A 26,043-nucleotide genomic window follows, 5' to 3' on the forward strand; every position below is an offset into this window, starting at 1 on the left:
GTGGAATGAAGCTAAAGGTAAAGAGGAAGATAGAAGGCTTGTATGAAGTCAGTTGTTACTGTTCAATTACATGCTTACTCTAGGGATAAAAACTCTGTAATCCAGAGCCAGAGGAAATTACTATATCTGATTAATAGTTTCTGGATCAGGGATCTAGCTCCGGAAAGGAGCTATAAACTTACATTAGCAAAAATGCTCACTGGTATTGTTTACCTTTTAGTGATGATGATGACACAGAGGAGGAGATTGTGCACATGGGCAATGCAATCATGTCATTTTACTCAGCTCTCATAGATTTACTTGGACGCTGTGCACCAGAAATGCATGTAAGTTCATTTTGTCACTTGCTCAGAAAATGTAGATTTGCAAACAGAACTGTACATGTCTAACTAAAGCGTTCTCTATTCAAAGGCTTCTTCCCTTCAGAAGGGGGACTTTATTACATTTCTCGCTGTATCTAGACAGATGTGTTCCCTGCAAGCAGTTTATAAAGAATTGTGGCCTTTTGATTCCTTATGCTTTTTTATTTATCTAAGATTTTGAGAATTTTTATATGACTCTGGAATCAAAGCAAAGATGAACTACTAGTGTTGCGCATTTATACTATCAATGCAATAAATTTCTGAAACTGGCCCTTTACTAGAAAGCCATAAAATTCATTTTCATAAGAAAGTGATACAGTGCTGCTTTTGTGTGCACTGATAAAATATGGTATCTACACCACATGAATACATGGAAAAATATGTAAAATAACTGTTTTGCCTGTAATGCACGTAACAGCCACATGCAAGACCTGGTTTTAGTTAGACTGACTTTTGCTTGCCAGTATTTAAAGTTCTGTAGTAGCATAAATCCAGCTGAAAATGCAGTATGTATCTCAATACAACAAGAAGAAAGAAATTTGGCTTGTAGCCTCCCTACGTACTAGTACCAAAGCTATTAAATCTATTAGCTATAAAGCTGCATGTAGCTGTTGCCAGAGATAGTAGTTTCGTGTTAAGAAAATGACTGGAAGAGCTTTTCAGGGACATCGGTTGTGAGTACCTAATTTCTGCTAGAAGTTGAAAGGAATTGGTCACCTTGTTGTTAATGCCTTTTGAAATATTTACCGCATGGAAATAATAGAAAATGTGTAGATGCATCAGACAGGTTTGCATCTGTTCATAGCATTAAGAGACAAACTCAAAACCTGGCACCGTAGGTTCTGTAACATGAGTCTTTCAGAAATTTTCAGTTTCATCACTTTATCTGATTGGTTTAGGAATCGTATGCATGTGGAGGTTTTTTGTGTTATTGAGAATTTATAATATTGTGAAATTATTGATATGATATCAAAATTAGGGCAGAATAAAAGTAGAATCAGCTGAAAATCAGCAACTCCATTAGAGTGCTGGGATAAATTGAATTTCTGTGCATTTTTTTCCAATGTTAGAAAAAAAATCATATTAATATCAGTATTTTGAGGAAATTTTTCTTATGTCCCTCAGTACTAAATTTATTAATTGGTTAAACTTTTTCTAACAGCTTATTCAAAGTGGAAAAGGGGAAGCTATTCGAATCAGGTCAATCCTTCGATCTCTAGTGCCAACTGAAGATTTGGTTGGGATTATAAGTATACCACTAAAGCTGTCAACAGTTAACAAAGGTAACTTCAATACTTTTATAAAACCAGTTAATCTTTTTATAAAAATCTTGTGGCACATAAGCCTTAGAGTTGAGTACAAGCAGAGAACTGTTTTTCAGATTTTAGACACATGTCAATTAGAGCTGCTCCAGTAGAACAGTTAACATTGCTCCACAGGAGCAAGTAACATAAGAAGTACTTCCCAGGATCACACCAATGGGCTGTCCATCCCCAGTACTTGGTCTCCAGTACTGGCTGTAAAGGTGCTATCTCTTTTGGTAGAATGTGTAAGCTTGAACTCAGTCCCTTAGCACTTCCACATCATCCAGTTATTTGTTTAGAGAGATTAGCATGTACCTCCCTGCCCGTTAATATGTTTCTGGACCCGGTGCTGAAGAATGTATCTAATCCCTTTGGAATAATGTCTGTACCCACAAACTACTGCAGCAATAAGTTCCAGAATTTCACTATTTGGTACGTAAAGAAGCATTTTAAGCATTTTTTTTCTTTTTAATTTATACTCTACTAGTTTTAATTAACACCCTTGAATAGTAGTATTTTGGGATTTGGTGTATAGCAGACCTTCATTTACCTTGTCAGCTACATTAATAATTTTCTAAATCTCGGTTATATCCTTTCTCAGTCCTCATTTTGCCAAATTGAAGAATCTGAACTTTTCTTAGTCTCTCATCATAACTGCTCCGTTGCCTGAATCATTTTAGTTGCCCTTCTGTGTACCTTTACTATCTCTATTCTGCAATCCTGAGATGTAGAAAACAGCTGTAGGATGTACACAAGATGTGAGCAGGTTGTACTGATAATGTAGGCACACAAACTATTGTTATGTATTAATTTTCTGTTTTATATAGCAGCAAAATGATGCCCTCCCTCATATTCTAAATACCCCTTTCTGATGGTGCCCAATATCTTGTTGACTTATTTGGTCACTGCTACACATTGCGCTGACAGTTTCACAGAATTTCAGTGATGACCTCAGGATCTCTTTGTAATGTCATTTCCAAGCTCAGCATCATATAGGCATGTCTTACTATTCTGCAGATGCCTTAGCTTAGAGTTATTTGCACTGAAGTGCAGCTGTATCTACTTTACCCACTCAGTTTCATTAATGATTTAACCATACAGAATAACTTAGTGTTGTATACAGCCTTTTAGTCTCCTTTGTTTGCTTCCTTCTCCAGGTCACTGATGACTCACTATACAGTCCTGTTAGTCCTTGCTTGATTAAAATATTGCACACACACATTGCATTTTAATTGCCTTTCCTGTTTCTTGGAACTGTGCTGTTTATTTCTTCCCTGGCCTTTTCAGAGGAAGTGAAACCCAGACATATTCACTTTGAGATTGTCCTGATCTGAAGAAAATCCCCCTCCACACCTATTGCCTTTTCCCCAATTTCTAGATATAATGTTCCACTCTGACCTCAATGTTCAATCCTAGAAGCCTGATTTCTTTTTTATTAAGGCGCAGACTGTTTCTGTACAATCTAACTAAATTCCTTTTCTCTACACCACTACTGCACCCACCCTTTGAGACTCGAGATCTTTGCCTGCCTCCCACAAGGTCCTCCCATAAGGTATAGGCAAGTTATCACGGAATCCTCTCATGCAAGGCATTTGACACTGTCCCGCACAACATCCTTGTCTCTAAAATGGAGAGACATGGATTTGATGGATGGACCACATGGTGGATAAGGAATTGGCCGGATGGTCACACTCAAAGGGTTGTGATCAACGGCTCAATGTCCAAGTGGAGAACGGTGATGAGTGGCGTTCCTCAGGGGTCAGTACTGGGACCGGCACTGTTCAACATCTTTGTCAGCGATATGGACAGTGGGATCGAGTGCACCCTCAGCAAGTTTGCCAACGGCACCAAGCTGTGTGGTGTGGTCAACACACTGGAGGGAAGGGATGCCATCCAGAGGGACCTTGACAGGCTGGAGAGGTGGGCCTGTGTGAACCACATGAAGTTCAACAAGGCCAAGTGCAAGGTCCTGCACGTGGGTCAGCACAATGCCAGGCACGACTATAGGCTGGGCAAGGAATGGATTGAAAGCAGACCCGAGGAGAAGGACTTGGGGGTATTGATTGATGAGAAGCTCAACATGAGCCGGCAGTGTGCGCTTGCAGCCCAGAAAGCCAGCCGTGTCCTGGGCTGCGTCAAAAGAGGTGTGACCAGCAGGTCGAGGGAGGTGATCCTACCCCTCTACTCCACTCTTGTGAGACCCCACCTGGAGTACTGCGTCCAGCTCTGGGGTCCCTGGTACAGGAGAGACATGGAGCTGTTGGAGAGAGTCCAGAGGAGGGCCACAAAGCTGATCAGAGGGCTGGAGCACCTCTCCTATGAGGACAGGCTGAGAGAGTTGGGGTTGTTCAGCCTGGAGAAAAGGCGGCTCCGGGGAGATCTAATGGTGGCTTACCAGTACCTGAGAGGGGCCTACAGGAAAGATGGTGAGGGACTGTTTATCAGGGAATGTAGTGACAGGACAAGGGGTAATGGGTTTAAGCTGAAGGAGGGTCGATTTAGATTAGATGTTAGAAAGAAATTCTTTACTGTGAGGGTGGTGGGGCACTGGAACAGGTTGCCCAGAGAGGTTGTGAAGGCCCCATCCCTGGAAGTGTTTAAGACCAGGCTGGATGGGGCTTTGGGCAACGTGGTCTAGTGGAGGGTGTCCCTGCCCATGGCAGGGGGGTTGGAACTAGATGATCTTTGAGGTCCCTTCCAACCCTAACCATTCTATCATTCTATGATCATGAAGCCACTCAGCTTAGTGCTTAATCCCAGTTCCACTGCCTGCTTCTTCGCATCCTTGGAGATCCTGTCTACCACAGCAGAATGCTATGTGCAATGGGACATACTGACATAGGGTGGAGGAGTGGTTCTTCTCTTCAGAGATTAGATCCTTCCTTCCTAGGAATACACTCCTTCCCCAAGACTTACGTCCTCCTCTGTATCTCAAGGGTTGCCACTATGGAGTTGAGGCTGTAGGACCTGTTTCTCTTACTACTCTGATTCATCCATTCTCACCTCTGGGGAATGAGACCACTCTCTGAAGACTCAAACATAGTGTATGGTGTGCACACATAGAAAACCTGAACCCAGGGCATGGCATGGACCAGCTGTTCTCTCTGGATCCCCACCTGTCATTGAGGTTGAAATTGAGCTTTTGTCACTGGAACTAACAGCCTTCTTAACAGTACCTGTTAAAGGGAAGTCAGTGAAGACTCTTGAGTTTTCACCCTCTTCACTCTGGAACTCAAACATAATTCAAAATCAGAGTTCAGAGTGCAGAGGTGTATTGATGATGGTGTTCTTGTTATGCAACTGTTGATTCTTTCCTAGAAGTGGTCATTGCGGTTATCCAGGGTGGATTTATTTCCACAAAAAAGCTTCCAAGACAACCATGCCTAATGAAAGCATGAACTCAACAGAAGGATAAGGGGGTTATGGCATATGATCTCCATGTTTCCTATTAATTTCTCCATGTTCCACGAGCTGTAAACTACCAGTCTGTCATTTTCTTCTAGGGCAAAATAACTTTATCCTCCTTCCCTTCCTTTTGTTGTCCTTTCCATTTCACAAGAATTATTCCCCTTTGCAGTCAGAGATGCTTTATGTGGTACAGTTAACTTCTGTGTTGTTGCTGTTTTCCCCATGGATTCCATGTTCTTTCTAATTGAGTTTACATGAGACAAAAATGAAAATTCTTAGCCTTCTTTGACTTCACAGTTACTATATATTTTCTATATCTGCAGTAATATTTATCTTTAATTTCACCATATAAACATTCTCTGTAATAGTAAAGAAACAGAGTACTTTACAATTCATTCTTAGGCTTTCATTTAAGAGTGAAAGATTAATAAATTGCAAAATAAAAGGATTTTTAAAATAATAAAAACTTAGTGTTCTTTTTCATCATACAAGAAAACTGAACAAGAACATAATTTTCATTGAACGTGATTTTACACATTAAATGTAATTATAGTGTCTGTCATTGTCTTAGTTTTTCTTGTTTTATCTGTTATCTACTATTAAAAATTGCATTATCTATTTGTGTAGATGGCACAGTAAATGAGCCAGACATGTCTGCAAATTTCTGTCCTGATCATAAAGCACCCATGGTACTCTTTTTGGACCGTGTCTATGGTATTAAGGACCAAAGCTTCCTCCTTCACCTACTGGAAGTTGGATTTTTACCAGATTTAAGAGCCTCTGCCTCTTTGGATACAGTAAGTATTTTGCTATGGAGTTTGGGTATAGTGTCTCTGTAATTGTAAGAAATGGAGTTCCAAGCCAAAACAGCTTTTAAAATAAAGGGTAGTATAGGCTTGGTATAAACACAAACAGTAATAATTCAGTTACTATTAATTTATAGCACTTAAGTCTGATCATAAGCATTCAGTACCACCTTATGAAGCAACGGTGTAATGTAGTTTAAAAACTTTTAATACAGACTTACATTAATTATACAGTAACTACATTGGATATACTGTAATAGGCCTAATGATTACTTTTATTTCATGTGTGCTTCTAAGACTTGCACTGAAAATTCATATATGTGTAGGTATGCAGAAATTAAGTGAGATTAAAAGTGCTACTTAATGCTTTGTGGGTTTTGCTAATCTATTTAAAGAAAGAAGCTGCATATTCTTTTTTGCTCCTGTTGGTTTAGAGTGCAGTGGGGCAAGAAATAGGAGATAAGTGGATGACTTGGATTTTTTCAAGTTCAAAAAAATTAGTTGTCGTGTATACTGGGAATATCATGTTAGCACCCAGCCACTAAGGAGACTTAAGGAGTTTTTCATTATTATGTTTTATAGACTTCATATTTAGTAACCTTTATTCCATATGATACTAACAATCATTTACTATTTCATTCAGGTTTCTTTAAGTACCACAGAGGCAGCTCTCGCACTAAATAGATACATTTGCTCAGCTGTGTTTCCATTACTCAAAAGATGTGCTCCCCTCTTTTCTGGAACAGAGCATCATGCTTCTCTGGTTGACTCCATGCTTCACACAATATATCGGTTATCCAAGGGACGTTCCCTTACAAAAGCACAAAGAGACACTATTGAAGAATGCCTGCTTGCTATTTGCCAGTATGTATGATGCCTGTGTACAAATTGATTTCTTTTGTGCAGTATATGTATTTTAGTAATGTATTTCTTTGAGTATAATGTAGAACTAAGATTATTTTATTCTTGCATGAAATAAATGACCAGAGTGTATGATAGGATTTTTTTTTCCCTAAGAGAAAATAGATTTTATTTTTCTATTATGGGTACTACATTATGCAAGCTGTCATTTTGATATGAGCTTTATGGTGATACAAGATAAATTCTGATTATCTGTAAAACCAAACCCCCAGTAATTACTAAAAATGTTCTGGCAAGTCTGACAGTGAGTGTGTTGGGGATTTAAGGGATTGAAGTATTTGTGTTTCTGATTGTGGTTTGAAGAACCTTGGCTGTAGGTTTTGGGGGGTTTTGGGAGTATTTTTGGTTTGTTTTTTTTAAAAAAAAAAACAACAACAAAACCAAAACAACCCTAGCCCCCCACCTTCTCCAAATCCTATAACTGAACCAAGCAGTGAAGTTATATCAGGAATTGAAATGCAGATTTGCCAACTGAATCATAATTCTTGATCTTCGTCATAAACTGTAGTGTTACTTGTCTGTGCAGTGGACTGTGAAATTAGTTGTGCAGTGTGCATTTTCAGTTTGTGCATAGCACTGATCCACTGCCAAAAAGAGGATATAGTAGAAATGGAAAAGACTTGGAAAAGCCTGACAAGAGGGATCAACACAGGAAATTATTTCACTCCTTTGGAACAGCTTAGTAAACCAGGAATTTTCAGCCTGCAAAAGTGATGACTGAGGGGGAGATACGAAAGGAGCGTTTTTAAATTGATTTTGAGTCTATAGATCACTGAAATTAAAAAGCTAGAAAAGAAATGCTGGGTAATTTATTCAGTCTTCCAGCTGATATTTATTTCTTATCAGAGCCATACAGAATAATCTGTATTTCTCAGATCAGTTTCAGTTAGGAGTGTTGCTTTTCGGTGTCATATCAGAAACCATTCTGTTAGGATAATACTCTGTTTCTTTTGTTTAGATTGTCCCCTCTGTGTATTCTGAAAAAAATCCAGCACCCTTCCCTCTCCTGTCATGTGACCACAGTCGCACATGTTGGCTATTTGGTTAAGAGTCCAGAAGTAGCATGTCTTTCTGTGCTACATCCTTCTATACATAGATGAGGCATAGTGAGATTCCTTAAGCACCTACCACTGATTTTTCAAAATACTTTTAATAAGTGATTTGAATTCCAATATGCAAACTGATTTCAATTTTTTTTCCTTCTCACTGGACTGTATGAATTTTACTAAGAACTTCTGTTTTTTTTAATTACAGCCACTTACGTCCCTCTATGCTACAACAACTGTTGAGAAGGCTAGTTTTTGATGTGCCCCTACTCAACGAATACTGTAAAATGCCTCTCAAGGTAAATGCTTTACTTTCTGTACATGCATTCAGCATAAAATTTCTTATTCTGCTATATGAACCATAATAACTCTTGGTAGGATGCAGGAATAAATTTTGAGTGAAGTCTACAGAGAATACAACACTGGAACAGAATTCACCTTTCATTTCTGAGCAATCTTTAACTGAAGTTTTATGCATCTTCTTGTTCTGTAAATAGAGAATTACAATTGTGAGATGATAAATAACTTTTTTTTAGAATTTTTCTGTCAGGTTTGCCTCCTGTTTCTATTGGGATAAAAGGGTCTGATCTTAGGTCTGCAGCTCTTTTTATGGCAGAGTTTAAATTCTGTTCTACTCTAAAGCAGAGCTGTCAGATTCACAGACATACTCTGGACCATTAGTAATTTTAGAGCAAACGTGTGGTGAAGATGGAATGTTTGATTTGGGGTTTTTTAAATTATTATTTTCCTTTCCTAAACAAAATTGTAGGAAAAGTTAAAATGTCAAGATTCTAGTCCGATGCTAAAAAAAATTTTAGACTTTCCCAGGGGATACAAATTTTTAGTTCTAAAGAAGAAATCAGAAGAAATTTGAAATTATGTGGAAAGTGCACCAATAATCATATACGCTAGCTCTTTAACTGGTATGTTACAGATTGTCTGTACAAAAGTTCTTTCCTTTGGTTTTTCCAGAGATGAGCAGACACAGCTAAAACGGTGAACTGCAGATGTCTTCTGCAATGTTTTGAATAATACTGAGGCTATCAACTACAAATGACAGAAGTAAAATCAATTTGAATTTGTAAAACTTTTTACTGGAATCTATCATGTCCTGTTTTATATCCATTTCATTGTCTCTATTTTATTCTGTGCACTAATCTGTACTCAGATGGTGGTAATCCTGAAATTTTGTAACTTTGCTACTCACTGTCATCACTGAGAATCCCACAGCGGCAGCTGGGCATAATACAGGCTTTATACTTTCACAGGATGGGCTCTACTGATCTCCCAGAAAGCAAAAGAAGAAAAAAAAGATCATTTTTATGAGACATTAGAAATGAAGAGACAGGAATAAATAATAATACTCATGTAACTGTTTAAATAGATACTGGCAATTCAGACTTCACTAACCAGTATGTTATTTTGTTAAATATCAATGTTTTATGTGCATTTTTATTTTCTTGAAAATCTAGCTTCTGACAAATCACTATGAGCAGTGCTGGAAATATTATTGTCTGCCTTCAGGAATGGGAAACTACGGAATTGCAGCAGAAGAAGAATTACATTTAACTGAAAAACTTTTCTGGGGAATATTTGATTCCTTGTCTCATAAGGTAATGACTGTAATTCACATTGTAGTATGGGATGACTATAAAAGCATTACAATGATAATTTGCCGTGCAAAGTGCAGAAAGTTGCTATTTTAACAATACTTTCAGCCAATATAGGACATATGGCAATGAATGCTTTTAATGAAGTAACTGTCTAATGAAAAATCAAATGCTGAATCTTGAAAGATTCATTCCAAACTAATGAAATGTCAAATCTTTGTCTTGATATACCCATATAGCCTTACGCTAGTAATGAGGGAGATTGCTCGCTGCACTAACAAGTCAGTGTTGTCTCCTCTCCCATCTTGGCTCTACTAAACTTTTTAAAATACTTTTTACTGACATAAAATTAATTTTTTAAAATGTATGTATATGCTCGTCCAATTGATGGTGTATGCACCGTAAATATACATTGTCTGTTTTCGAGCATACACTTGTATTTTTAGTTTATACACTTGTATATTTAGTTTTCTGGGTATTGCCCAGGTTAAGAAATATGATGCAACATTCTTAGAGATAAACATTTTTCCATTTTCCTGTTCCACAGTTTGATCTTGGGATTTTTTCACTTAATCATTTTTTCTCCAAGTAAGAAAAAGTTACATTTCTGATAGAAGAAATACCTTACTGAGTAAATGCTTTTTGTAATTCATTGGGCTAAAAATCAGGTTCTCACTATGGGACAATAATGAATTTTTTTCATTGCATCTCACTGAATTTATGTTCCAGTTCTAATTAACAGATTTAGATGATTGCTTCTCTAGGCTTTCTGATTCGTAGTATGGAAATGAAGATGGTCTCTGCATTATTCTAAAATGGCTTTTTAAGCCTTATTTGTATTTCATTTTAGTGGCATTTACCTCTCTCTTACTGCTGTCACAAGTGCGAAGAGTGTCAGAAGGGCCTGACACAATGAAGTGTTTCCAATTAGTGTGTCTTAGCTTTTTAGAGATAAATGAAGATGATACGTTTCTGCCAATATTGGTGGCCCTCTATAATAACATTTTCATTTTCCTGGAAATGGTTGTTAGTCCAGTGAAAGGAGAATTGTGTAAATCTGCTGAGCTACAGTGTGCACTGTTGTTCTGTTTTGTACTGAGATATTTACAGGTTTGGTATTTTCATGGCTTCCAGCTGTTTAGTGGAAACAATTTACCCTGTGATCTCACGTCTTTTGTTTGTGCGTACACATTAAAGAACGTCGCAACAAAACTACAGGAAGTTAAAGTCTCAAAATTTTAGGCATTCCATTTGCTGTTCCACATAATTTTATCAGCAAGTATTTTCAATGGACCTTAAAATTGTTCTGGAGCATTTTCTTGACACAAAGTGGTCATTTGGATTTACGTAGTCTTTCTATTTCTAATAATGAAGCAACAGAAATATTTTTGCAGTGTAAAAATTTTTCCTATAAATACTTGACTGGTGCCTGTGTCATAATATCAAAAAGATGCCTGTGTTATCTGAGCAGAACTTTATTAAATAATTATAATAGCATCAAACTCTTGCACTGTACTGTTCATCAGTAGATCTTAAAGTTTTTTAAACTTGTATCATTATGCCATCATTTTACAGATGGGGAATCTGAAAGATACAGAAGTGATTTTTTTTTTTTTTTCCTAAGCATACTACAATGTTGTTTGAGAGCTGGAAGGAGAACTTTGGCTGACATTGATCTGCTGCTACTTCCTCTAGCACGTGTTCTTTATAATCTAGTGTAACAGTCATACTTGTATATGCTTACACAAGTGTCAGCGTGCTCATGTTATTTGGGTAGTCTTAAAGAATGTATCAAATTGATATCAAGAAAAATAGGTGTCATGCAGCAATAATTTTGCTCTATGCTTAATTTTTAAATGTGCTTTACTCTTTGTTTGCATCTTCTAATATTTGTACGTATGGCTGCTTGGTTTTCACTAACATTTTGCCTGTTTTTCTATTGGATTTTCCAACCAGTTCCTATCTCTCCTGCAGAAGTATGATCCAGAGCTCTTTCGAATGGCTTTGCCCTGTCTAAGTGCTATAGCTGGTGCTTTGCCCCCTGATTATTTAGATACACGAATTAGGTCAACATTGGAAAAGCAGACTTCAATGGATCCAGAAGGAAATTTTGATCCCAAACCTGTCAGCACAGCAAAGTGAGTTATATAAATCATAGTGATTTCCTTTCCTTAAATAATTTTAATACTATTCCTTATTAACATTTTTTTCTCCTCTGTAGGGAGAATTGGCTGGTGACTGACTTTTTGATGATATTAGTAGTTTTCAGAAGTAGTGTAAGGATTTTTGCTTCCTCCTGCCAAATACTTCACTGCAACTTATCCTGTTTACCAGATATAAAACACATTCTTCTCAGCACTCTACAGATGTTAAATATTTCCATATTATATCTGCAAAGTATATAGTAAATGCTATACTTATTATGTACCCTATTACCTAGTAGTTCTAATATTTGGGATATATACAACTGTAATACTTTTGATACTGTCATTATTTAGAGTGTGCTTATGACAAATGGTACAAGATCATCAAACTCTGGTAAGTGATTCAACTGGCCTATTGCCCGATTTTTATAAAATCTTCACTTAGTTTTGAGAATCGATTTGTAGCAACCTGATACAGCAAAATAAGCAGATCATGTGTGCTGATTTAATAGAGACTTGGCCTTCCTAGTGATCTTGTGCTTTTAAAATACAGATTTCTATTACTTTTGTGTTTGAGAACTGAGAATCACTAGTTGATTCTTGCTATTAAAGTCTTACACCTCCATCATTACGCAATGTGAAACATCCATGCTAATATCATCCTGTATTAAGAATTACCAAGAAAAATAACTTTAGGCTATGGTGAAGTAGGGTTTTTTTTCTTGTGATTTCAGTTGCTAATAAGTGCAACTGTTATGTATTTGAACATTGCCTGTAAATGCCATTATAGGTCTGCTTTGTTTTGTGGCATTTCTTCTAGAGAAAATGGAATTGCAAAGCCAAATTTCTTGCCTTCATCCGGAGGTGAAGCATTTTGATTAGTGCCATAGTATACTGACTTTTTTTTCATAAATGAGACAGCAGTAACTTATGATTGAATGACCATACTCCCCTTTGTTTACAGCCTTGTACTTCCTGAAAAGTTGGAGTTTATTGTCAGCAAGTATGCTGAACATTCCCATGATAAATGGGCCTTTGATAAGGTAGGAATTATTTTAAGACTGGCGACTGTCAGAAAAGGAGTAGTAAATAATACTCAGGTGAATATTGAAAGAAAAACTGGACAGTTTAACTTATGGGCCCTTGTTCGGAGTGCATTAATGTCTGCATATTTCTTTAGGGTTATGTGGAAGAAATCTTTTGCTGAAGAAAATGCATTGAAATTAGTCACTTTTTCAAAATAGCCAGAATTTATTAGAATGAGGAGAATGAAAAGGGGGTATTTGGTTTGGTGGGTTTTGTTTTTTTTTTTTTTTTAAGTAAGGATATATAGATCTTAGCTTCATTTTGCCTGGTTATGATGGTTTTTGTCTGGGAGTCAGAGATTCAATTTTACTGCAGCAGCTCTGTGATCTAAGAGAGTACACAGGATGTCTAATGTCCTTTGTTTTTACTTCAGAAAATGTAGTTATAGCTTTTCTTTCTTTTTAGCTTCAAAAGGCTATTATATATTGATTCCCTCTATAATTTTCCAAGTGCTCTGTCACTGTGTTATGTTTCTGTTTCACTACTTCAAAATAGCTATAAGACAAGACAATATATAAGTGATTTTTTATATCTTTTTAATGTTACCATGAAACATTTAATAAAGGTCTTTTTAGTGTTACATTTTGCAAATAATTTTTAAAGTTAATAAATACAAATTTTAGAGTTAAATTTGAGGAAAATGAAGTTTGATGGAGTTGTTGTAGTTTTTGATAACTATGTTGGAAGTGTTTTGATATAAGTAACTCATTCAATCCAAGTGAATTTTAAACCTCTTTCATTCCAAGAAAAAAACAGAGGTGGGGTTAAGTAATTTATTATAACAAATTAATAGCAATTTTATAGAACAGTTGTGTAGAAATAACAATTCTGTTGTTGTGTGGGGCTATGTATGCAAATTTGTAGAGAAAGGTATACATATATATGGATATGTAAACACACACACATTAATGTCAAACCATACATTTCTATTACTATTGTTTAAGGTAAAGGAGTCATTAAAGATATGTTCTTTAGTGCTTTATCTGTTAACGTTACATTTTCTTCATGTTGCTGACTTCAGCCTCCTAGAGAATAGAGACACTTTTTTTTTTTAACTTAACCAGTGTGTCTTAATGCATGAAATTTGAAAGAGGCCAATGTATATTAGGCTGGGAACTGGCTGCATGACACCTACTACTCATAGATGGCATCTAATCTCTAGGCCATGTTTTGTTCCAGTGTATCCACAGATGGATGCATGCTCTTTTAACATAAATTTCTGTGGCACTAAGTAGCTATTGGAGTAGACTAGAAGGTCAATATGACAGACTAAACTGACCAATCTGCCGTTGCTCGTCTATCTTATTGTTCTCATCTTATTTTGGTATAGTTACTTGGTATATTTATTTTTTTCAGACTAATAGTGGATGGAAGTACGGTGTTTCACTGGATGAAAATATGAAGACTCACCCATTAATAAGGCCTTTCAAAACTTTAACTGAAAAGGTAATAGAGGAAATTTCAGCTGCATTAATACAAAGTACTTATAAAAATCCATTTCATATACATGCTATAAAAGGAAAACAGACAAACTAGAATTCTTACAATTAAGAATAGCAACATCTACATGGTGAAGTGGTAGTTTCGTTAATCTTACATAGAGTCTTGTATAATTTGCTTCCATTAGGCAGTCTTCATAGGCCTGGGCCAATTCGTATTCGAAGTATCAGTAGCACAGGGTTTTCAGGCCTTTCTGGATGAGGAATGACTAGCAGCAGCTCCTGGGTTTTAGATGAAAGTGTAATTTAACATATCTGAAGGCAATTTTGTCTTCAAGAATGATGGTAGAAAAATGTAAAAAAAGTGTAGGAGATGCTTCAGTTGAAAATGGGGAAAAACATTTAAACTATTTTGAATGCATTTTTCATTTTAATTTCTTTCTAGTTGTCAGAACAGTGCACTGAATTTGAATTCTGACACATATTTTTGCAATGATTCATTGGGTGACTCAAGTCAATTACATTTGTCCCTCTTTACCACACTTTTCCTGTTCAGAAAATGGAGATGACAAAAATGAAGAGGGATTCAAAAGGTTTAATTTCACAAGGTTTATAAATTGCTTCGAAATCTTTGGAGAGGAGCTGAAGAATTGTTGATTGAGTTGTTATTAAAGCAGTTCAAAGAGAATTTTCTAAATTGTCTCAGATTAGAAGGTTTTGAAGCTAAAAATCAGGTCTTTCAATAAACATGACTTAACTGTCATGTTAAGTAACTGTCATAAACATTCTTATTTATGGCAAGAACCGAAATACTTATATTAGATCGATTTGAGACATCTTAACATGACATAATCAGAATATTCTTTGCCACAACTTTTCAGATTTTCTATAATACCTTTATTTTTCAAAGGAGTGTTGGAATACAGGCTGTTCCCTACTTTTTTGTCAATGTCTGTATTTATATGAAGAGGTGTATAGATCAGTAATGTTCTGCATATGCGAATGGATATAAATATAGGAAGACTACAAACAGGTCTCATGCTAATACCTTCAAATGGACGTACTTGCCTAACTGATTTCATAGCACATGTAGTGCCATCAATTTTTATTGTCTTGGGCTGGAGGAATGCATGAGTAAGTTTCCAGATACTAACTACATTATTGCTCCAGAGCTCACTTGAACTAGTTTGTTACACATATGCCAGCAATAAATTCCACTAAGAATAAAACCAAAAAATTTGCAAGTATTTTAAAGCTTCTTTCTCATATAAAAAGAATTATATCATGTCTTCAGATATAATACACAAATTTTGTGTACTTTTGTGGCATGTGACAATTTATAAAGAGGGACAGAATATCTTAATTGAGTTTTTGCTACTTGCTAAATACAGAGAAATTTTACATTCTTTTCCTCAAAGGAGAAGGAAATTTATCGTTGGCCTGCCAGAGAATCACTGAAAACCATGTTGGCCATGGGGTGGAGCCTAGAAAGGACCAAGGAAGGAGGAGAAGCACTAATACATCAGCGTGAAAATGAAAAGCTCCGCAGCATATCTCAGTCTAGCCAGGTAAGGTGGAATTGCTTAAATTTAGAAAGCAAAAGGCTTCTTTGTTAATTTCCTAAGAAATTATACAAAATTATGTTAGGTTTATATTCTTTTTAATGAAGAGAATATTTTAACGTTAGAGTTCTGAGATTGGAAGTCATGTCACTATAATAAACACTGTGCATTAGACTAAAGAGGGCATTGCAAAAAGAGAACTTTTAAGATGATAAGGCTGTCAGAGACAATATCTATTCATTTTCTCAGAAGACCTGAAGAGAGTTTTCCTACAGTCATTCAAAGATTACATGGCAGAATATTGAAAGCCTTTTATTTTAAGTAAATCTATTAATTATTTACTTATTATTAATAAGTAAATCTAGTAATTTTCTTTTTTGGCCAAACAGAAGAGCCTGAAATGGGCTTTTGTCAAGATTATAATTATGACTGACAAATAAGATTGCACATTTAATACTTTATGTTAAATCTACAAGCAAAATTTGCAAGTAATTATATAGTACCTAGCATTTTGATGTGATTTAGACCATTTTTTTCATTTGTATTTTTTTGGAATAGCACGTTGAGACTATAGCTCAATATGTTCGTGTCTTGGAGGGGGGAAAGCTGTTTAAAACTATGATGAGTATTAGGGAATTTTTATTGTACCCCTTGAGGTGAATTAAACACACATTTGTACTTAAATATAGTGAGATTTTATGAACAATGCATTTGGCAGAGTCCTACTGCCATAAGCAGTTCTGCAACAAGTGTGCAAAGATGTGTCATGAGTTGATTCCTTATATAAGCTTGCACCGGCGCTGATCCTGTGAGCATCAACGTCAGGGACCTTACACCTGTGTTGGGTTCATTCCCCAGCACCAGTTTTGCTCACCAAAAGTGGCCCCTGAGCACTCTGTAACAAGACAATACTGCGGCATTTTTTGTCTCTTCAGCAAACTTCAGTCCCGTACAGGGAGTCCTTCTGTCTCTGCTGGTATCTCTGCTTCCAGCCAGTTGAACCTGTTCTGCAGTTGGGAACTTCTTGCCCAAGAAGATGCATGATAAAGACATGATGGAGTAGAGTATTTCAGCACGTTTAACTTCAGTACATGATTGAAATCTCTGATTTATATGTGACCATTCACATTTAAGATGTGGCTAATAGGTTTGTTGCACTGGAGCTTTCACAATTTAAACATTTAAAGACTGCGTAAATATATTACACCTCTTCTTTTTCTTCATCTGTTCTTTCTCTATTCCATGAGACAATAACCTGTTTTAACTTTTTCTTTTGATGTCTTATCTTTAGCATATGGTTCATTCAGAATGTTGCGACACTGTTCTGTCACGTTTTGAAGGCATATCTTGTATGCCTCATGATTGGTCTCCTCTCTCAGGCTGAAAAGCATAGTCCTTAGCAGCTTGCCATCTGCTGCAAATAGGGACATCTGAATATCTGCAGCAACCTCCTTATTTCCACATCAGCAGATGTATTCTGTTAATCATCTTGTGCATCTTCAGCACATTGCAAAATAAAAGGTGGACACAGTTTCTACAAGAAAGTTTAAAAATTTAAATGGTGTTACTCCAATCAGAACAACAACAGAGATGTTGTATTTGAATATTTGGTTTTTTTAATCTGAAATACCTTTATCTGAAAATAATTCTTTTTTTCCCACAGGGAAATGGGTATAGCCCGGCGCCACTTGATCTCTCTAACGTGGTGCTTTCTAGGGAGCTTCAGGTTTGTATTTGTGTTTTGCATATGTTGTGCTGAAAAGAATAAATAGATTTGGTTTTTACTATTAATGAGTTGAATTTTTGTCAGCTTTTATGAGTGTATTTGTGACTGTGGTTGTGCTATGCTGTTGTATAAAGGTGCATGCCATACTATTTACATATTTAAAGGAGAGCTTTCTACTAGTTATCCCATTGGTACTTCCTGAGTTCCTGGAAGAAGTTATCATGAAGCTAGGGAAGGGGCTGTAATCAGCATGTGATATATATGTACCCTGTGCCTGACTTCAAAAAACAGCTGAATGTGGAAATGACACTTAACTGTGATGTGTCTTTACCACAAGAGTGTAGACTTTACTAAAGACTGTAAAATTCTGTAGAATTACAGAATTTTTAATTGTCACCTTTTAATTTTGCATCTTGGTTTTTTTCTGATGGTAATGTAGAGCATGGTTGAGGTAATGGCAGAAAACTACCATAATATATGGGCCAAAAAGAAGAAAACGGAGTTGGAAAGCAAAGGTAAGCCAGAATCCTGTGAACCACACAAAAAAGACAAGGAAAATGAGGGAGAAGAAACAGTCTGAAAGAATTCAGTGTAAGACAATCAAAATTTAATTATTCCTTTTTGTACTTGAAGCAAAATAAATCTTATGGTAGAAAAACTTACAGTTCTTTCAACTTACTAAAGGTGGAGGTAGTCATCCTTTATTGGTACCTTATGACACACTGACAGCCAAGGAGAAGTCACGGGACCGTGAAAAGGCACAGGAGCTGTTCAAATTCCTTCAGGTTACTGGTATAATCATATCTCGGTAAGTTACATGGGGTTTTTTAGGTACGTGCTTACATTCAGTGCACAAACAATGATGATTGTCCTTATCTCACTGCAGTCTGTTAGTTATCAACATAATTACCATTTGGCGTATCTTCTGTAAATCAAAGTCCTTGTTATTTTTATGTTCAGAAAGACCCTTCTGAAATAGTGTAGACATGTAACATTTTTAATAAGTATGTTATCATAGTAAATACAAAATGCAACAGCAGTGTAATTAAACAAGCAGATGACTCAAAACTTCTAGATTAGCAGCCAGCAGTGTCAGTAAGGATCATGCAAAAAGAAATCTGAGGTCTGATACTGAAATGCATCAACGTAAAAGTGCTCTTCAATCCAGTTTTTAAGAAAAATGTTGTTTTGAGTTCTGTGAAGAAATAAACCAAAGTGGCTATTTTGTGGGCATTTCATCCTTCTGCTCAAGCAGAAGTGCAGACTCCATTAGTTGTACGCTAACTTGAATTGCTGTGTCTGGAAGGAAGCTGACCTGTGGGGACTTAGACTGTCAATGAAATTAAAATAACTTATTAGACTGTATTTTTGGCTTTATATGATGGAATTGCGAGTTACTATACTGTAACTATCATCTTTTATTGAATGTGAAACATCAGAGCACATAGGAAACTGCAGTTTTGCTGGCATTAAGCATTTTTGTAAACTAAACTGTATTAATGAACAATTTTTTCTGTACATGCATGGAGTCAGATCTTACTTGTTTTCATTTGTTTCTGCTTTTCAAGTCTGTGTCTCTAGTGAAAGTATACACTCGGAAATTTATACAAATTGATTATTAGGATCTGCAAAAGGTAACTTTGTAGGCTTCAACAATTAATAACATTTCTTAAGATATTAGAAGCCAGCTCTAAATAGACATTTCTGCACTACTGCAGAGAAAAATTCCCTCCTGCCACATATGTAGGCTCTCAGCCTGAACCCAAAAGTAGGTATGCCACCAAACGTTTTTTATATCCTCCATGATAACTTTAGAGCTATTAAATAAGAAAAGCAGGTTTAGTTCCTGCAAATGAATGGTCCTTTGAAGCACCAATGGAATTGCTCAAATAGTAATTTTAATATCTCTTTTCAGCTGCATCTGTTCAGGTTAGGAAGACAATGTTTACAGTGTTAACTAATGGGCCAAGTCAACTTGAAAATATCTGTTCAAACTCTTTATGGGGTATGGACAAAGAGTTTGCAAAAATTGTCTATATCAGGGTGAATCAAGTTTATCCTCTTAGTGTTTTCTTCAGATGAATGTGTGCATATTTTAAGTATATATAAAATCTTTTGAAATACTGATTGCAATTATCACATTTCTAGAATGTCGTTCTTAAAAACATTGGGCTAATCATTAAAACATGGAAATTCTTTATAATTGGAAACGTATAGGCGGCACAGTGTGTGGACTTTACATATACCATCTGCCTCTGTTTTGATTTTTGCTCCTCTTTCTTTGTTGAGAATGTTTTTTTTAAGTACTTTTGGGTGTTTATGACATACAGATAAATCTCTCAGGCCTTACTCAAATATACGTAAGAACCAAGATGGTATTTTGTTAAGCATCTTTAAAGCTCTACAATTTCTTTTGATTTCACTTTTGTTATTTTACAGAACTATCAACGTCTTTCAATATATAGCAAAATACATGCAACCATGACTTAATATAAAGACAAAAAAGAGAATATTTACAGTGATCTCACTGAAAATGCAGATAATTACTTAGTTGCATTATCGTCTGTGAGAGTGAGGCAGCAGGAGATGCCTGTCAACCATACATAGCTGTTAATACATACCAAGTTGTTTGATTACGCATGTGATATATCAATTAATAGGAAGTCATAAAAGCATATAAACTAGGACTCTTCAGATAGCATTTGGTTTTGTTGGGGGTTTTTTTGTTTGTTTTTCCCAAATGAAACTGTAAGATGGGCAGTTAGAGTCCTTTTATGTGTAAAACATGATTGGAATGTATTCCTTGGTTCCCTGACTATAACTGTTCCTCTCCTCTTACCCAGGTTCTGACATGGTCAATAACACACACTTTAGTATTAGATGGTTTTGTTGATAAAATTTCTACTGCATCAGCCTTCTCCCACAGAATTACTTTTTTCCTTGGATTCACTTCATAGCTGTTTTTCAACTGTTAGTCCAATCTTCCATTTATTCTCCCTAGTTTACTCCTACACCAGTGCTAAGAAATCTCAGGACAAATGATCATTTCCTCCATACCACAACAGTGAGTCCAGCAACTTTCCTGCTTTCTTGTTCCTTTCTTGCTTTTGCCTCAGTGCCGCAAACTACCAGTTCCTCACTTCTTCCCTACTTCTGACACACTGTTCAACTCTGTAGTCTCTGCATCTCCTTTAGCCAGGTCATTTTCTCTAATTGATAAAGGGTGAGTCTTCCTGTCTATTTGAAGAGTGCGTACAGAAGCAAATGAAGTAGCCATTATGAGTTACCAGGGTTTTCCCTTAATGTTATTCAGTTACTTCCTCACTTGGCAAGCCAGTTAGATGTCCTGGGTGTAGGCCACCATCTATCAACTGAAAATCTCAAGTATAGTTTAGTCCTCTTAATGTTGAAATAAAGAGACTATGAAGAACTTGCAAACTAAAAAAATGAACAAAAAAACCTCAAGGAAATGAAGAAGAATTAATTACTTGTATAAACAAGCATGTTTGAAAACAGAATAAATTAAAAATGTATAGAGTTATGTGACTTCAGAAAGAAAAAAGAAAAAAATCCCTGTTCACGTCACAGATGACAAAACACAATGCATCCTTAGCAATTTTGTGGAATGAACTCTTAGCAACAAATTGGAGAGTTTGGATGCCTTTCAAAAGATCTTTGATGGGCTGGAGAAATGGCCTGACAGAATTCTCGTGAGGTTGAGCAAAGGTAAATGCAAAGTCCAAAGTGGAATAACCCCAGGAATAGGGAAATTGAGCCTTACAGCAACAATGCAGAAAAGCACTTTGATTTTGCAAGTTGAACATGAATCAGGGTTGTGTCCTCATGATGATGAAGGCTGACTGCATACTAGACTCTATCAGTAAGTGTAGTCTGCAGGTTGATGGAGGTGATTTTTTTCCCCTTCCATTTTGTGACCGTGAGATTGTTTCAGGAGTATATTGTCCAGTGCTAGGGAAGACATTGGTAAAAGTGTTAATCAAGTGGAGGGCCACCAAGATGCTTCGGGGAATTGGCATGCAGGAGAGGCTAGATTTTTTCAATACTAAAACAAAAGATTGCAATGGGACTTTAGTACTGTCTTCAACTACTTAATGCCAGGTTATAGAGACACTGTCTCCTCAAAAGTAACAAGTTGTTACAACAGAAATTCCAGTTAGATAAATGAAAATGTTTCACCCTCATTTATTTCACAGTGAGGGTGTTCAAACATTATAGTAGGATCTCAGAGACATTATGAGATTTTGATCCTTGAAGATATTCAGTACATTGTTGGACAAGATTCTGAGCAACCCGATCTAACTTGGGTTTTAGCTTTTCTTTGAGATGAGACTTGGATCAGATGACTTTCAGAGGTTCCTTCCACCTTAAATTTTTCTGTGATCCTAAAGAATTTTAGAATTTCAGGGAGGTATGTTTCATTTGTAGCTAAAATAAAATCTAATATTTTAAATCTAGGCACAACAAATCACATGTTTTTATTCCACTTTAATATCTTGCATGCACCAGTCATGATTTAGGTCACGAATTTATCTCAAATAATAAATAATAGATACCTCTTTAGAACATATTGCATACTGATGAAACTTTTCCTATACTTTAAATAGCATAGTAGTTTATTACTTGCATTTAGGTTTTCATTTAGTAGCTTATGTCATGTTGACTGCAGTCTTTCACAAAATTCAAGAGCAAAAATGGAGTTTAATAGTGAAGAGTGAAATTAAGTGTAGGACTTAGGCTGATTTTTGTAAAGCTGTAATTGTTGACTTTGTAACCATTTGGCACTTTGCCAGCAGTAGAAATTGAGTGGCCAGTGTGTTGCTTTGTTAGATTTAAATGTACCATGGCTTCATTTGTGCAACAAGATAGTTCTCTAAAATTCTTATCCTAAAATACATGTATTATTTTGAATACTCTAATGCAGTTATTACACCTCTTAGAGGAACCTGAACTGATTTTAGCATTTCCACTACCTGACAGGGCCTACAAGAAAGCTGTAGGGGGACTGTTTACAAGGGCATGTAGTGATAGTACAAGGGGTAATGTCTTTAAACTTAAAGAGGGTAGGTTCAAGTTAGATATTAGGAAGAAATTCTTTACTGTGAGACTGGTGAGACAGTGGAACAGGTTGCCCAGAGAGGTTGTGGATGCCCCCTCCCTGGAAGTGTTCAAGACCAGGTTGGATGGGGCTTTGGGCAACCTGGTCTGGTGGAGGGTGTCCCTGCCCATGGCAGGGGGGTTGGAACTAGAAGATCTTTGAGGTCCCTTCCAACCCAAACCATTCTATGATTCTATGGTTTCTTGCTATGTAGTTGATAACTATGAGTTGCTATGGAAGGTAATTTTCTCCTTCTTCTGAAAATTTACTGTAATTAAAAGATAATAAAGAATGGAATGCTTCATAGTACTGTCATCATTTGTACTACTGTCATCATCAATGCTATTTATCTTAATGCTTTCTAAAACAGGGGTCTGAATGACATGGAGTTGGATGCTTCATCCATGGAAAAGAGGTTTGCCTTCAAGTTTCTGAAGAAAATTTTAAAATATGTTGATTCTGCTCAAGAGTTTATTGCGCATTTGGGTAAGCTGCAGGTTTTATTTTTAAAATAATTAAAATTGTTGAGATTTAAATATTTGGATTGATATGTTTAAATTTGTAGCAACCACCATTTTTATTGCATTTAAGAAACTTAAATTGTGTATTTTAATTTGCAGAGTGAATTCTTGGGCATCTGTAACTAGCTAAATTGTTTCTGCTGTTTTATTTTTATTTCAGCAAAACTAAGTTTGCAAGGCTATATCAAAGAGCTATTGTGTTATTTATTATTAGGCAACTTCTTATTCGTGTCTGCCTTGATTGTATCCTTGCAGAAGCCATTGTAACCAGTGGAAAAACTGAAAAATCTCCACATGAACAAGAAATAAAATTCTTTGCTAAAGTAAGTGATTTAATATTACTAGTAATTTATATATATATTCTATTATACAGAACATGGAAATTTGTAATGCTAGACTGCTTTTCAGGTGATAGAACTATATCTTTCCCATTTTTTAAATGGTAAGTAATCTATTAAATCTTGTTAACAAATATTTCAAAATATCTTTAAAACAATTTCAATATATTTGCTGGATTCAAATATTTCAAAATATTTCAATATATCTGCTTCTACATGAGAAGGAACATAGAAATTAAAAGGCAGCTTATTTATTAAATGAAATTAATTACTCTTGCTGAACATATATAAATTATTTCTGAAAATTTTTGCCTTGGTACATTATTAAGTGCATATTATCATGTAATTAACAGGAAGAAGTATTCTTATGCATAGTATAGTCATACACATTTGTGTGCCTTATAAGAAAAATGTTGTCAATAATCAGATTTGAAGTAAGGAACATTTAGGGTTTAATTTAGGATCTTAAAAAAAAAATCCCTCTCCCTTTATATCTGTACTGGATAGTTATGTAAATAGCGAAGAGGAAGGGTCCTCTTAGTTGAGTGATATTTATCACTGTTCAATGTGAGAAGAGTAAGCCTGCTATATTACATCCAAAATAGATACATCTGTGTAACTCTATTTATTATTTACGTAACTTTTAAGTAAAATTGTAAGACTTAAGGTTTTCATTTATATAAATTTGTGTCGGAAATGAGAAAATGCAACTGTTATAGAACTTCTAAAATTCTTTGAATGAACTTTAACCAATCAGAGCATTGTTGCTATATGTACCATTGTGCTCTGTGAAAAATACATTTTGTATCTGTATTTCTTAGGTTCTTTTACCATTAGTTGATCAGTACTTTACAAATCACTGCCTCTACTTCCTGTCTTCTCCAACAAAAACACTCAGTAGCAGTGGATATGCATCAAATAAGGAAAAGGAAATGGTAGCAAGGTAAGTAGAAAATTAAGAAATACCAGGAGGGTTCTATATAGATAATTAAAGGTCTCTTAGATTAAAGACAAAGATAGTTCAAAAGCTCAGTTTCCTTAGATAGAAAGTGGATAGTTTATTCTGCATCAGAATGGCAGTGAGTGAATAGAATTCCTCATTTTAGTATTCTTTAACATATAATTAAAGAATTAAGTATATATACTAATTATATATATTACAATATATAATTGTGGACAATAATATCAAAAACATTAATAAATGATTCTGTGAGCAATGGGAGTAATAACACTTAGTTTCTGATGTGTTTCATTGTTGATGGCAGTTTCTGGTTGAAGTTTATCCCACTATTGGGTCGTTTAAATGGTCTCACATTTAAATTTTCAGATATCAAAAAATGTGAAAATATCGTGATGCAGCTTTTTAAGGATAATTATGGATTTTCCCTTCTCTACAAAATTACTGCTGCCCCCACACAAAAATTTCTAGAATTTCATAATTTTTAGACATCTGTACTGTTTCAGATTTAGTTGGAATCAGTCATTTGACTCAAAGTTATTCTAGAATACTCAATTAAAAAGAGCCAGTTGCCTTTTAATTTATAATGTGTTGCCTTTACAAAAAATATTAATTTTTCTGCATTAACTTTTTAAAAATAATATTTAATTTGTTTTTAGCTATGACTGTCATCTAATATTTTTGTTGCCAATTTTTTTCCTCCCCCATAAAGGTGTGCTGCCAGTTATTTCTTTGGGAAATTTTGTATCGTAATTTTTCAAGCCATATTCTACTTTCATACGTTCTTATTTTAACTGTCAGTTTCTCAAATTTCTTTTGCTTTCCTTCACTATGTTGACCAGAGTTGACTACTTTTTCCAACAGAAGAGTAGATATAAAATTTGAAAGTAAAGGTTATTTAATTGTCGTTACGTAAGACAAGCCCTAGCACTGAACTTCCTAGATTCCATTCTTCAGTTTATCTTGCAATGTATTTTTGCATTTCTCTAAATTATTATTACCTTTTTTTTCCCCCATCTTCTAGGTGGGTTGCAGTCCTCATATAGCAGTTGCCCGTAAGAGTCAGTGATAAGTCCCTAAGATTCTGTTTTACTGAGCTTTCAGATCTATTACATACAAATGTGCAAGAGAGAGCTCCAGTAGCTGGGGAAGTCAGCTCAGGTTCAAGAGGATGGAAGTTTCATTTAATTTCATTTCAGTTTCATGCTTTCTCTCTGAATACTCCTATTACTTCCCTAAAGTCAGTCAGGTCAGCTTAATAAAGATAGAAAGATGCTCATTAGGGTTGTACACAATGCCTTTACAGAGGCACATGAAGGAAGTTAGATGTCTAGCCTGTATATCTGCTATTATAAATTCAGAAATATCTTTATCCATTCTTCATTGAGACAAGTGACTATCAGTTGTTCTCTCTTATAGGAAGCATAGTATTTTCCTACTATTGTGAAGATAACATGACAATTCGTTGTTAGTAAGAGCCCATACCAATTCCTAATGTATATTTGGTCATTTTGTTATGTCCTAATTCTGTTTGTAAAGTATAGCATAGACGGTAAACAAGTCTGCCTAGCTGTCTTTGGTTTTAGAAGTTAAAGTAGCCCCTTTAATCTTTAGAGAGTTGATGATTTTTCCTTTCTTTTAATTATCTTATTATTTTAATAGATTAGATATGCAAGTTTCTGACATAGTTGCCAGA

General features: G+C 35.5%; 1 protein-coding gene across 1 annotated transcript in view; it reads left to right on the forward strand.

Moving 5' to 3' along the window:
- Positions 1-26,043, forward strand: part of RYR3 (ryanodine receptor 3) — a 247,414-nt gene that overhangs the window by 154,701 nt on the left and 66,670 nt on the right. The window contains exons 45-60 of the mRNA XM_075754124.1: positions 221-326; positions 1,525-1,645; positions 5,702-5,871; positions 6,524-6,744; positions 8,056-8,146; positions 9,320-9,460; positions 11,414-11,595; positions 12,566-12,644; positions 14,044-14,133; positions 15,545-15,694; positions 17,352-17,414; positions 17,854-17,929; positions 18,099-18,222; positions 22,901-23,016; positions 23,307-23,374; positions 24,211-24,332. Coding sequence (XP_075610239.1) covers positions 221-326; positions 1,525-1,645; positions 5,702-5,871; positions 6,524-6,744; positions 8,056-8,146; positions 9,320-9,460; positions 11,414-11,595; positions 12,566-12,644; positions 14,044-14,133; positions 15,545-15,694; positions 17,352-17,414; positions 17,854-17,929; positions 18,099-18,222; positions 22,901-23,016; positions 23,307-23,374; positions 24,211-24,332 — 1,920 coding nt within the window. The remainder of the gene's footprint in view (positions 1-220; positions 327-1,524; positions 1,646-5,701; positions 5,872-6,523; positions 6,745-8,055; positions 8,147-9,319; positions 9,461-11,413; positions 11,596-12,565; positions 12,645-14,043; positions 14,134-15,544; positions 15,695-17,351; positions 17,415-17,853; positions 17,930-18,098; positions 18,223-22,900; positions 23,017-23,306; positions 23,375-24,210; positions 24,333-26,043) is intronic.

The sequence above is a fragment of the Balearica regulorum genome, chromosome 5 (genome assembly GCF_011004875.1).
Source record: "Balearica regulorum gibbericeps isolate bBalReg1 chromosome 5, bBalReg1.pri, whole genome shotgun sequence".
NCBI classification, from domain to species: domain Eukaryota; kingdom Metazoa; phylum Chordata; class Aves; order Gruiformes; family Gruidae; genus Balearica; species Balearica regulorum.